Source organism: Parasteatoda tepidariorum, chromosome 8 (genome assembly GCF_043381705.1).
Source record: "Parasteatoda tepidariorum isolate YZ-2023 chromosome 8, CAS_Ptep_4.0, whole genome shotgun sequence".
Taxonomy (NCBI): Eukaryota; Metazoa; Arthropoda; class Arachnida; order Araneae; family Theridiidae; genus Parasteatoda; species Parasteatoda tepidariorum.
The window spans coordinates 73,860,563-73,875,215 of NC_092211.1; the positions used below are offsets into that span (position 1 = coordinate 73,860,563).

General features: G+C 31.0%; 1 protein-coding gene across 2 annotated transcripts in view; it reads left to right on the forward strand.

The window, feature by feature from the left end:
- LOC107448601 (putative sodium-dependent multivitamin transporter) overlaps positions 1 to 14,653 on the forward strand; it is a 46,878-nt gene that overhangs the window by 14,638 nt on the left and 17,587 nt on the right. For both annotated transcript variants that reach the window (XM_043048910.2, XM_043048909.2), the window contains 3 exons: positions 5,509 to 5,647; positions 10,803 to 11,010; positions 13,131 to 13,285. In XM_043048910.2, coding sequence (XP_042904844.1) covers positions 5,509 to 5,647; positions 10,803 to 11,010; positions 13,131 to 13,285 — 502 coding nt within the window. The remainder of the gene's footprint in view (positions 1 to 5,508; positions 5,648 to 10,802; positions 11,011 to 13,130; positions 13,286 to 14,653) is intronic.

Sequence of the window (14,653 nt, forward strand, 5' to 3'; positions counted from 1 at the left end):
ATGATTTATACACTGTTAAATAAAAGCAATTTTTTTTGAAGCTTCTAAAATTTTAATTAATTTTTCTGACTCTATTAAAACAGCTTTAATTGCAAAATTATTCGTTAAAATGTTTCAAAATTGAATAAAGTAACCTATTTGTTTTGTTGTTTTGTTAATATAGTAACCTATTTGTTTTGTTAACACTTTAACAGTTTTATGAGTTTCGTGATTCTGATAATGTATCCTTTTATACAGTAATACCAATAAAGTCTCAATAATTATAACAGCAGCGTTACGTTTGTAATCTAACGTCTAGTAGATATACATAATAGATATAGTCATAATTCACACGGACAATTATAGTTATCATAAGGGATTTCAGTAACAGTTTGTCCTGTTTAAGTACCTGTCTTATCTTTAATGCTTCATCCATTAAGTGTTAAAATACAAGCTCATTCGAAATTGCAATGTATCTCTCATTCACAAAGTACGTTTCTCTCAAGACTGGCTATTAGTAAGCCGAACATAAATTGCTAACATTCCATTTGCAACAGGTATATTTATTTAAATGGTTTCTGGATAGAATTAACTCTGAAGTATTTCTTAACTATACAAATTATGAAAGAAAACTTAATTAAAAATTTCCATAGTATTCTCTACGATTTAAAACGAAATTAAATTTATTAAATTTATCTTAATGCATACTATTGTTTAATGGAAAATATGTTTTTTTTTTATGAGAACAGGACCCATGTAAATTTAAAACTATTGAAGAGGCGCAAGGTTTTTTTTCGTGATTTTGAAAAGAATGTTATGAGTCCCACGTTTTTTTATGTTTAATTTACCCAGCGTTTTTTTTTCTTGGCACAAAATTGTTAATTCATACTTAATTGTCAATTCATACTAATAATTCATACTAAATGCAGTGCAATTGATAAAACAGCGTAAGTGCTCCACGATAAATTTCGAAAAAAAAGTGTCTTGCAAACCAATTTTTTTCAATTGCTACTGCTATGAATGCTGAAATAGAATTTTAAAGAAATAATAAAATAAAATTTATTTTTGAGAATTTTTTCTTTTTTTTGAATAAATAGCTTTCCTAAAAAGTCATATAAGCGTCTAAATTTTGAATTTTTTTTGCTTGCATTGATTTTCCAATTTCACGACAGATTACTAAGCAATAGTTTAGTTTTGTTTCATGCATTTCACAGGTTTTAACCCTGGTTTTTTCTCAATATTTTGTACAAGTTTAGTTCAAATTAAATGAAAAATATTTTATTCAGCATAAAATATTAATATTATAATTTATGGTTATGAAATACAGGAGGATACAGGCGTCTTCTTATGGGTAGAAGGTAAAATCGTCCAAAGACGGCTCACATTCACACAATACTTTTTCAAATTTGAACTTATTTGCAGTTATTTAGATCTAAGACAGTAATTTAACATTGAAATTTTTTAACTTGCGAAAACAACTTTAGATTAATTTTTGAATGTGAATAAAAAAAAATTCAAACTATTTTCTTTTGTGTGTAGATTCTATATTTTAGTACAAATATAATTCCAATAATCTGGTAGTTTTTTCAGTAACTATGACTTTTTATGATTAAAAAATACCAATATATATTTATGCTTGCAATTAGAGAGTTAGAAAAAAATATATAAAAGCTACACGGGTATCCCACATGCATCAAAGGGTTAAGTACCTTGTACATTTTTACTCTTTTTTTTGTACTGATAAAGTACGATAATTAAAAAAATACCTTCAAAGAATTATGTATTTTAATTAATAGTCTTCGTAAAATTCATATTTATTCATTCAATTTTTTCCTTAACTTGTGTTTCAGTTAATGTCGTCCTGAATAAGATGTTGGAAAGATAATTTTCCACTTTTCAGTACGTAAAACAAAGATACACTGTAAAAAGAAATGTTTAAAACAGTAAAATAAAAATAAATACCCAAGCTAATAAAAAAAATTGCACAGTTTAAACTAGTTGCTTCTTTCATGTCAACTTACAGATAATTGCATGTCCGGAATTTTCTTGTTCTTTCATTAACTAAAAATATTTTTAAATAATTTTTGTTTCATTTTATTCATTGAAATGTGGTCCATTGAACCAATTTACAAACTACCGAGATTCGGAAACATTTATTAAATTCGAGGATAGAAAAAATTTAAGCTATGAAAAAGTTTTTTTAAAAAAAGCAATCTTAATACTTAAAATTCGGTAGCTAAATTCATCAGAGCATATTGACGTGTGTCAACGTGTCCGAGAGGTTGAAGTCGTTGTCTCAACTGTTATATTTGGCGACACAATCATATTCTCTTAACCAAACTCCAGGATCTTGGTTGGATTCTCCAGAAAAAGAAGATGGATTACGAATGTCCTGGATAATCGGTGTAGTGACAGGTGTTTTGGCCATTTTTGGATATTCTGGTTTCAATCCTCTCAAGCGGTGACTCCTTCTTAAATTACCCGCCAGATCTGCTTCGAGTGCACAGCTCCATCACCAAATAATGTCACCTGAAATAAATATGAATTAGCTCAGAAAGTTGAAGAGATTTATTGAACACCTTCCAAGTACAGGGAACAAAGCAACTGGCGTCTCGGCTTGAAACACCTGGTCTTTTATAGGAATAATAACGGGACAGAAAATGATGAATTAGAACATTCTAGAAACTTCTAGAAGATGCAGAAATAATAAATAAAATTTTATTTTAGAGTTTTAAATTTTCTTGGAGTTCTCAGGATCGAACTCGGCATCTCTGTCTCTCCAAGACGACGACTCCAACCTCTCGGCCACCCTGACACACGTAAGGTAATAAAGATTATTTAGAATTGTAAATAAATTGCTAAATAAATAATTAAATAAATAAATAAATTCTGGAAAGATAATTCTTCCTAAGGTAACAGGGTGGAAGTAAAATCATTTTTATGTCTTAAGCCAGAGATTAATATGCCATAATATGCCCATAAGCCAGAGATTAATGTAATCAAAAATTATTCTTGCAATTTGAAATTTTTATTTATTTACTGATAACCACATAAAATGGTTACCAAACTTGTTCTAACCTAAGCGTCCGTTTCAGTTAGTCATATTCTGTCAGAATAAATAAATAATCAAGAAAGCATAAATGACTTTATGTAAAAATCCTTGTTTTATACCATTTCTTTTGGCCGCCGGGATATCCTGGTGCTGGACTCACGTTTATGAGAACAGTATTTCGAGTCCAGCCGGACGAAGACTCCCTTATAGTGAATGGTGACTGGTGCGCGATTAATCTATCGGGTCACAAAGTCCTCCATGTTCCCGTAACAATTTTTACCTCTAGGGGATTGGAGATTCGTCGTTCTCTGGTTCAGGCCAGAATTACGATCTGTGGATGAATGTATGAATGGGTCCGCACTATAAACGGTTGTGAAGTATGGGTTGGCAGAAGTCGAATTCTCCTCCATAGATGGTGCAATCGCACCCCTTCTCTTAATGGCCTACAACAGCATACCCTTTCTTCGTATCGGGTAAAAATCGAGACTAATCAATGAATCTATACGAATTAACTCTTAGTCCATCACGCAAAAAACCGAATGGCATAAGGGGGAGGGGGGCTAGAGTGGACATTGGGCAAAAGTGAACCTCTTGAATAGCTTTTTCACTCATTGGTCACATTACACTTCCATCTATAGTTGTTTGATAATACTGAATACTTTAGAAGAAATTTTTAAAAGGAAAATTTTAAGGCGCAAAAGTAACTTTCAAATTTTCTCTTTACATACTGATTAACATATTTTATTTTTAGAATTTTAACTGAAAGTGACAATGTTACAAATTTTATTGCTTTTTATCTTTTTTAATATTAACTTTTGCTTTATATCATTTCAATTAATCAGCATTTAGCATAAACAAACATGTGTTGTCGACGTGACAAATAGACATAGACAAATTGAATATTTTGTGCAGGTTTTAGAATTAAAAAATTACGTCTTGAATACGCCATCCGAATATTAGGAACCTCAGAATTATGAGAGAAAAACACGCGTACTAATTCTTCCCTTTATTATTAAAGATTGAATATATTTATAAGCCACACAATTTAAAAGTTAAAATTTTGGATGTATGCAAATCAATTATAGTAATTTATATCCATTGGTTAAAAGTTTTATTTGACAATTTATATCTGCGTAAAATTTGAATAATAAAACTAATAATTGGTACAGATGAAGTCACTAGCATAAGCTTACTTTCGATGTGATAAACACAGCCTAATTTTTGCTCAGGCTGTACTTAACGCAGTAGCTGTCAGCCTGGGGCAAATGATCATTAACGAACTATTAGTTTGAAACTGAAAATCGTGTACGAACGTTGTGCGCGATCAATCGCTGAATAAAGTATTCAAATGACTTCAAAGAATAGTTCATTATTGTCCAACACTTAATTGACAAATGTTTGAAAATACAACTATAGTAAAAAATATATAATTTCTTTATCTGTTTGTATATCTGTTTGGTTTGGTATAATTTCTTTATCTGTTTGAAAATAGGTGGATAAAATAAAACATTATTCAGAGTGTGGGGATGTATAGAGAAAAAAAAAGTAGTGATAATCATTTAATCCATTACTGAGCCATTTGTTGTTGTTGTTGTTATTTTAAAATATTTTAGAGATTTATGTTGATTTGTGAAAAGAATTTAACTCTTTGTTTATTTGAATTTTATTTTACCTTGGTGGTGAGGTAGGTTTTTCCAAATATTACCTATTGTAAAGTATTTGCCTTAAATTTCATTTTTATTTTACATCCGCCGTTGAACAGCCGACCCAATGTTGGGTTTACGACAACTAATGTTCAAATCCGTAGCCTTGTTATTTTGAACCAATCCAGAAGACAAGGAAACTCCTGGATCAGTACCCTCAGAGGTATTGATTTGTTATGGGGACATGGAGGACTTTGAGCATCGACAGACTTAACGTGCATCAGTCACCATTTACTACACGGGGAGATTTTGGCAGGCCTGGGATCGAACCCACAAGCTCTTGGACATGGGCCCAGTGCCCTACCAACCATGCTATCCCAGCCCTCCTGCCTTAAATTTGAACTTTTGTGTTACCGAATTTATAATTTCTGCTTTAATTACAAATAAACTCAATAAGAAATAACCGATGGAATGAATGGGTTACACAATGAGAAAGGAGCACTCCAGTGTTGACTTATCTTCTTGACCACACGCAACCTTTACTGTTGCCCACATTTCAGAAAATATATCCCTTCATTAGTATTTTAGTATTTTCTGAAGTTATTATCAGATGGGCAAAGAAATCATAGATTTGAAAACAGCTTTACATAGTCATTTAAAAATTAATGCAGTTTGTGGAAGGTATATTTCCTACGGTCTTCTAAAGAGTTTTTCCAACAAGAGAGCCCAATAGCAAGGTGATAGAGATCATGAGGTGAAATTTTCGTAACAAATAAATAATAAATGAAATCGTAATTAATTCAAAACATAAAGTAAATTTTTTATTTACTCTAGATCACTTGTTTGGAGCATAGTGCCTGTTACTATTCTTCTTTGCTTTTGTTATTTTCTTGGATTGATTTTGTATAGCATATTCTATTTTTGCGATCCTATTCTGAATAAAAATCAAACTGGAATCACAAAGTATGACCAGGTAAATATATAAAAAAAAACATTTGAAAAGTTTCATAATTTATTTTTTATTTAATTGTATTTTATTTCGTTAAACAGTCGACATTTTATTACGTAGTATTTTATTTCATTGTATTTTATTATGTTTACAACTATCAATGTTAAACTCCCAACTGTAATTTTGAACCAAACCCAGAAGACAAGGGGACTCCTGGATCATACATTTTATTTTATTTTATAACCGTCGCTGAACAGAAGACCTAATTTTGGGTTCACGACTACTAGTGTTCAAATCCGTAGCTTTGTAATTTTGAACCAATCCAGAAGACAAGGAAACTCCTGGATCAGTACCCTCAGAGGTATGATTTGTTATGGGAAAATAAAAGATTTTGAGACTTGACAGATTTAACGTGCATCAGTCACCATTTACCACACAGGAGTCTTCTGCCGGTGGTGATCGAACCCACAACCTCTTGGACATGGACCCAGTGCCCTACCAATCAGGCTATCCCGGCCCTTAAAATAACTTTGGAATAACCGTACCTTCGTGGTTTACTTTTTGATAGAGCTAACCTGCATTTGCGCTACATGGAGAAAAACCGCAAAAACCTCCCGCAGTTAGCTTGACGGAAAGGGGATTATATTCCATGCTTCGTCTAAAATCTTTTCTGTCAGCACTGTGGTCAGTGCTAACTGCGTGCGGATACATATCAACCAGCCCTCGCTGGGATTCGAACCTAGCTCACCTCATCGAGGAACAAGCTCTACATCCACTGAGCCACCGTTGGTCCTGGATAGTTTATGGAAAATATTCTTTGCACAAAATTTCTTTTTTCTGCACAGAACTCAACAAAATTGTTTTTGGCGTTTAATTTTCAAAACTTTTTAAAATCATCCTTGGAAAATTACGTTTAAAATTTTCATTTTTAAACTCAAACTTGATTTCAAACTTTATGTTTCATTTACATAACAAATAAATTCCGTTTTAACGTAATTTAAAAGTTTTTACCGATACAAATTTTGGGAAACTTATAACATACTAAATAGTTCTATGTGCATGGTATTAAGAAAAAATATTTCATAAGAAAATTTTTCTCAAGTAGAAAAGTTTAAGAATATTTTTTGCAGATGTTTTCTTCACGTAAGTAAGAGTGTTTTCCGAATCTATTTTGCTTAAGGAAATAAATAAATAAAATAAATCACCGTTTGAGAATTTTAACAAGTAAGAAAGCTGTAATTTTTAACTATATATGGTGCTGTAAAAAACGGAACGTTCTGAAATACTTTTTATGCTAATGATGGGATTTTTACGTTCTAAGACTCAGTCTTAAAAGTTCATGAGGGTGACGTCAAATATGCTGATCCGTGCAGACGATAATTGAAAGGAGGGAAGCACAAAAACCTTTCTCTGAATAATAATTCGAACAGTTTCTGAAAAATCAAATTTTAATTTTCTTACTTTTTTAGAATTCAACTTCTCAGAAGCTATTCGACTAATATCACTCAAATTTTGTATTTTGCAATACAAAATTACGTTCTTTAAAATGATGAAAAAATTTGTATATTTTGCAATTCAATTATTTTTTTATCACTGATTCATAACATAATAAAAAATTATAAATTATCTTTAAAAAAAATTATTGCACGAAATCATCTTAAATAAACTAATTGTCATAGATGAATTTTATCATTGGTTGCAAATTTTTTTTTTTGAATCTCTTTAAAAGCTCTCGAGATATGGAGAAATATACAAAAAGTAATTATAATTGTAAGGTTCTAACTTTGGACAGATTCCTGACCGAATTATTGGAACTATATTTCCTAGATCGTGATCGCGGTCGTAACAAGAATATTGTTAAGTGGAGAAAAGTGAAATAAATGTAAGAAATTATGAGCAAACTCTCACAATTATTTATTTATTTATTTTACATCTTTGATGAAAAGTCATTGTTCCTAATAACTTTAAAATTTTAACTTTTTTAGTGTAATAGTTCTGACGCCATTCGTTTTAAGGCATTAAAATCCAATCATTTTTAAGCTTAAGCCATTAGAAAAAAAGAGATTCTTAATTTAAACAAGTTGCCAAAAAAAAGTTTAAATACCACTTTTATAAAACATGAATTCGTGTTTCATAAAAAATAAACAACGAGACTTGTTACTCTTTTTAAGTTGAATGAAATGGCTCTTAACTTTAGATTTTTTAAAAACAGGAGCACTTTTTTTTTATCTAAGCATTTGTTAAGGTCAAAATTAATTTAAAAAGATTTTTTTTTTCACTTTTAAAAAGTTTGAAGAACTGTGATATAAAGATAAGACGTTTAAAGCAGATATTTGAATTTACAGCAGGATAAAGCAGAGTCGTCACATACATCACAGTGTTGTCAGGGAAAAGGTACTTTTATCTGATTTTTTAAACGTCTTTTTTTTGTGACTAGAAATTGTTGGTTTTAGATAAGTCTAAATTAATGTTAAAATGATTATTATCTGCCAGGTTTATTAATGTGACGCATTCTTTTGAATTATACTTAGTTTATAATACTTAAATGTTTTACTTGATGGCGCGGTTATGTTAAATAAAGGATAGATAATATTTTTGTAGTAGAGTCATTTTGTCTTCTAAGTAAAATTGTTTATAATTGAAATTTCCTTTATAGCTTTATTTTCCCAAAGAATTTCATTGTTGTAAGATTCCTGATATTTGATAACACTTTGATACATTATTAAGTTTCCTGATAGTTAATAAAGATTTGATATAAAGAATTTTTAAGGGTTTCCAGGTTTGAAAACTTGAGCAGCAACGTTTCAATAAAAAGTTTTGAAATCAAATTGCTTTCCATTTATATATGAAAGAAACTTTCATAAATATATCGCAGTTTTTTTTCTTTTTTTGTAGCAGCATTTGTGTATTTATGCTTTATTGCATTCCATGTGACAGAAATTAATATTTTCGATCGAATTTTTTTTGTAGCAGTACCTTGTTAATGCAACTTTTGTTGCATTCCATTGTGTAAGAAATTTTCATGCATCCAGTTTTTTCAGCGGCCCCAATGCATGCTTTATCGTATTTCATTTATATACGTAAGAAACTTTTCTAATATATTCAGTCTATTCTTTTATAGAAGTATCTATATATACATGATTGAGCCATGATGGCTCAGGGGATAGAGCGTTCGCCTTCCAATGAGGTGAACCGGGTTCGTATCCCAGCTATTGCTGATCGATACGGATTCCGCCTCCGGCTCGCACCGACCACAGTGCTGACGTAAAATATCATCAGTGGTAGACGGATCATGGATTAGAGTGCCCTCTCCGTCAGGCTAACCGTGGAAGGTTTTCGTGGATTTAGTCATCACGTAGCGCAAATACCGGTTAGTTCCATCAAAAAGTCCTCCACAAAGGCGAATATTTCCCACTATTTGATCCAAGACTTCTCTTGTCTTCTGGATTGGTTTTAAAATTACAAGGCTACGGAGTTAAACATTAGTAGTCGTAAATCCCCAAAAATTGGGTCAGCTGTTCAACGATGGTTATAAAATAGAATATATCGCTCATGGGCTGCAATATCGGTACAACTCAAAAAAATCATGTTTTGAGATAAGTGGGTTTAAAGTTTTCATTGCTAAGGAAAATGCATAAGAAATGCATTAGTTTGCTTAAACGAAAATTACCTTCAAGTTGAATTATGAGTTGCGTTATTATTGCTGCTGAAAAGAATGTGTATTTTCATACTTACACTTGTTCTTAGTCCAAAACGCGTGTTTTTTGAGTTGTGGCACTGTTGCAGCGCATGAGCGATATATACACTCTTTATTGTATTCCATTTATATAATAAAGAAACTTTCATAGCGCATTCAGAAAAGCATTTTGTTGTTGCATTTATATACTTTATTTTTTTCCGAATTCTTTTTTTTCTTTTCAGAAGTATAATTTTGACATATTTTAGTTGTTGCTGTTAATTTACGTCTCACTAGAGCTGCACAATGGGCTATTGGCGACGGTCTGGGAAACATCCCTGAGNCTTGTCTTCTGGATTGGTTTTAAAATGACCAGACTACGGAGTTGAACATTAGTAGTCGTAAACCCCCAAAAATTGGGTCAGCTGTTCAACGATGGTTATAAAATAGAATATATCGCTCATGGGCTGCAATATCGGTACAACTCAAAAAAATCATGTTTTGAGATAAGTGGGCTTAAAGTTTTCATTGCTAAGGAAAATGCATAAGAAATGCATTAGTTTGCTTAAATGAAAATTACCTTCAAGTTGAATTATGAGTTGTGTTATTATTGCTGCTGAAAAGAATGTGTATTTTCATATTTAAACTTGTTCTTAGTCCAAAACGCGCGTTTTTGGAGTTGTGCCACTGTTGCAGCGCATGAGCGATATATACACTCTTTATTGTATTCCATTTATATAAGAAAGAAGCTTTCATAGCGTTTTCAGAAAAGCATTTTGCTGCATTTATATACATCATTTTTTTTTTCGAATTCCTAATTTTTTTTCCGAAGTATAATTTTGAAATATTTTAGATCATCGAAAAGTTTGTTTTTATTTTGTAGGTAATAATATAAGAAAGAAACTTTCATAGCGTGTTCAGACCAGCATTTTGTTGTTGCATTTATATACTTTATTTTTTTCCGAATTCTTTATTTTTTTCAGAAGAATAATTTTGAAATATTTTAGATCATCAAAAAGTTTGTTTTTATATTGTAGGTAGTAATATAAGAAAGAAACTTTCATAGAGTATTCAGACCAGCATTCTGTTACTGCATTTATATACTTTATTTTTTTCCCGAATTCTTTATTTTTTTTTTCAGAAGTATAATTTTGAAATATTTTAGATCATCAAAAAGTTTGTTTTTATTTTGTAGGTAATAATATAAGAAAGAAAATTTCATAGCGTATTCAGACCAGCATTTTGTTGCTGCATTTATATACTTTATTTTTTTCCGAATTCTTTTTTTTTTCAGAAGTATGATTTTGAAATATTTTAGATCATCGAAAAGTTTGTTTTTATTTTGTAGGTAATAATATCAGAAAGAAAATTTCATAGCGTATTCAGACCAGCATTTTGTTGCTGCATTTATATACTTTATTTTTTTTCCGAATTCTTTTTTTTTTTCCGAAGTATAATTTTGAAATATTTTAGATGATCAAAAAGTTTGTTTTTATTTTGTAGGTAGTTCCATTCTACATTGTTTCACGATTAAGTTCTATTCCTGGATTAACGGGCATTTGTATTGCCGGAATATTTAGTGGTTCTCTCAGCACAATATCGTCGGCACTCAATTCCTTATCAACAGTGACAGTGATAGATTTCATAAAGCCTCTGTCGTATTCTACATGGTTGACTGATTCAAAAGCAGTTCTTATTGCGAAAGGAATATGTAAGACATTTCTAAGGTTTGCTGAATTACTGCATACATAAGATTAAAATACTTAAATTATTTACTTGATTAAAAACTTCATTTGCTTCAAAAATATGCAAATTAGAAATAATAGTCGATATTTTTCAAGCGCCCAAAAATAAGTGCCCATTTTCAAGATTTGCCAGACGTGAACGGTTGCCTATTTTGAAGGTGAAAATCGCCTATCTTAAAATTCCATGCCTATTTTTGAGTGCTTTATGCCTATTTGAGTGCCATGCCTATTTTTAGTTATTCGACTTATTATTGTTCGACTGTATCTCCAATTCGTATATTTTTGAAACGAATGAAGTTTTTAATCAAATAATATCTTACAGCTTAAATTTTTTTGGGATTATTTGTTTAATATATGATGATTGTTTATGCATATTATTAAGTAAGTAATTTAAATATTTCAGCTTAAGAAGAAAATTATAATTAACTCTTAAACAAGTAATTAGTTTTAAGAAATTATGAGGCATTTTGTCGTTTAATTAATATCTTGTTTCATAAATAATAAATTCATTTTTGTTCGTAACAAAATCTTTAATCCATAATGTTAACGAATTGAATAAAAATTAATTACGGTTTTGTTCACTTATCATTTACTAAACATTTCCATGAAGACAAATTTTTTGCGCAAAATTAAAACAAACCTTTGAAGGACAAAAATACAGAAATCTTAATCTCTTTCCCATTGAGAATTTTAATGAGATCGTAAAAAAATATTCCTTTTGTGGTTTTAAAACATATTTACCTTAATCCGTTCTTGAAGGTCTTATTTTTTTCGTTCGAAAGTTTGTAAAATTCTTTGCACTGCTAAAATTGTAAAAAAAAATATATATGTGTTCGTGATATTGTAACATTTATATGTTTTATTATTTTGGTTAAACGTTAAATTAAAATGTAAAAAATAGGGTTGTAGATTAAAACACGTTTTTTTAAAGGAAAAAAAATCTGAAATTGATTAATTCCTTCATATCAAAACTTTTTTTAAAATAAATAAGGGTTAACTTAATTTTTTTTCGTTTCGAAGTAACGTGTTATTTATATTTATTTTTAAATTTAAGTTAAATTTTTTTGTGCTAGGTTCTAATCCATTTTTTTTGCAAAAAAAAGAAGGAAAAAAATAGAATTTTGCATCAATTAATATAACTAACAATTTTTTCATATATCAATATTACTAAAACTGACCTTTTTCGATACATTTTTCCTAAGAAACTATTTATGATATTGATTTGAAATTTTTTTGGGAATATTTGAGATTATACCCCAAAAAATTTCACAGTTGTATGCTGTGATGATGTTTCAGCGTCAACAGGAATACTTTTTGAGTTATGAGAGATTTTTGCTCAAAAATTTTTAACTTTTCTAAGAGATTAAAAGTTTTCAGTTTATAATTTTAGTAAAAGAATTCTTTCAAAGATATATATTAACAGTTATTACAGTGTAAACATCTGTACGTAAATATTCAGTGGAAAAAAAGATGCAATATCTTGTTTAAGTGCTGAGAAAAGGTACATAGAAAAAGGTCAGTTTTAGCATTATTGGTATATGCTCTACCGACTCCCCTTAAAAAAATTGCTTATAACTAAATAAACGTGAAAATTTTGATGAAAAAGGTAGTTCACAACAATTCACATAAAAAAATATTTCCTTCAAGACAATGGAATTAATAAAATGTAGAAGTTCCATCGATGCCCGGTGGCTGATTGGTAGCGCTTCGCCCTCCCGTGTCACAGGTCCTGGGTTCGATCATCGGGCCGGGCAAGGTAGACTCAGCCCTTCATCCTTTCAGTGGGTCGATAAGTGAGTACCAAGCGTGATTGGGAACTAAGCACAGGGGGTTCCACGTTCGGTTCACCACCTGACCGGAACATCTGCTCCTGCACCCCAGAGCCCAAGGTCAAGAAAACTGAGATGGGCACAGTAGGCCTTGGCCCTCTATGGGCTGTCGTGCCTCTGAGTTTAGTTTAGAAGATCCATCAAAAATGTATCTGAATTATTACCAAATGTGAAGGGTTTTTAGTGTCAAGAACTAGAACACATTTATTTAAGATTGTACAACGTACACAATATAAATTAGACTTATTATTTTTCAGCTGTATTGTATGGAGTACTTTGCATTTTGATAGCGTTCTCTTTCACTGCGGCAGACAGTCTCATGCAAATTACAACTGTACTAATGAGTGTCACTGAAGGACCAGTACTGGCAGTATACTTGATAGCAGTATTGACTCGAAGATCATCTGAAAAAGTATCCTACCCGGCTTGAAATTCAAACCTGGTTATTTTTTATACTCTTTAAAATTAATACTTAAATATTATAAGAGTTTATTACATTAATATGGAACATGAAGTTTGTCCTTGAAGGCGATACATTTCGATTTTTTTCATAAGTTTATGTATCTTTTCTTTCTTTTATTTTCCCCAATGCCCACTTGGAGAATGACCTAGGTCATACAGGCACCTGAAGTGCAGATTTGTTGGCCACTCTTTCAGGGGCACCATATTAGGTGGGCCAACGTTGCTTCCACAGTAAGGACAGATTGTACAGGGAAGGAAAGAACATCCATTCCTTGCCCGGGATTCAAACCCAGAATCTTTCTGATGCAAGGACAGTTCCTTAACCCCTACATAGGCCGGTCAGCAGTTTACGTACATAAGTTTATACAAATTAATAACTAAACAACAGTTTAGATTTGAAAAAAAAAATTTTTACAGTAAATTTGTGCATGTGACGGTTCATTACGCTCCTCCAAGAATTCCTGGTTTTAGTTTAAAATTTTTTCGACTAATAGCGTTGCAAATATCATTTGATCGTTTCTTAATTTGAGTTTTGATGCATGTGCTTGGTGATTTTTGTGTAATATGAGAGTTTATGATAGTGGCTTGGAGTATTGATTATATGAAAGCAGGTTCGAGGGTTCGTGTGACACTTTTTTTTTGCTTTGTTTCATTGACGTCTGATGTAACGCGTCAGACATTTTATAATCTGATTTTCATTCATTAAACTATTCCAAATTGAAAGATTTGAAATTCGTAAATCTTTGATTTAGATTTTAAGAATCTACAGCGCCATCTGCTGGAAACATTTTGAACTGAAACTAGGTTCATAAGGAGGAAAAATTGTTTCCTGTCGCATAATTTTGCAGCTTATTTTCCTTAACCTTAATCATTTTATTGCTATAAATTTCTGAAAACCGTCAGCGTTATTTAGTACAACAAACATCTTCTGCTTTCAAAGTGGCAAACAAAATGTATAAGTTTATTTTATAACGAGTCACTGTAATTTTATTTTCTTCACACTATTATACTTGAATATTACTCTTATTAGAAAGTGATTTTAAAAATATTTTTGTCTTCGGATCATCCTCCGGGATGCTTCCCAGACCGTCGGCAATAGCTCATCGTGCAGCTCTAATGCGACGCAAATTAACAACAACAACAGCAACAAAAATATTGTGACATGTCGTATAAATATTGTGAAAAGTGGTATTATCGTCATAATGGATTTTGACTCAGTAAAAACAAGTCAGGCAAATTTTATCTGCGTTTGTATTAGTTCTGTTTTATGATACTTTTTATGCTAATTTGCTGTTGTTGTAGTTCATTTACGTCGCAC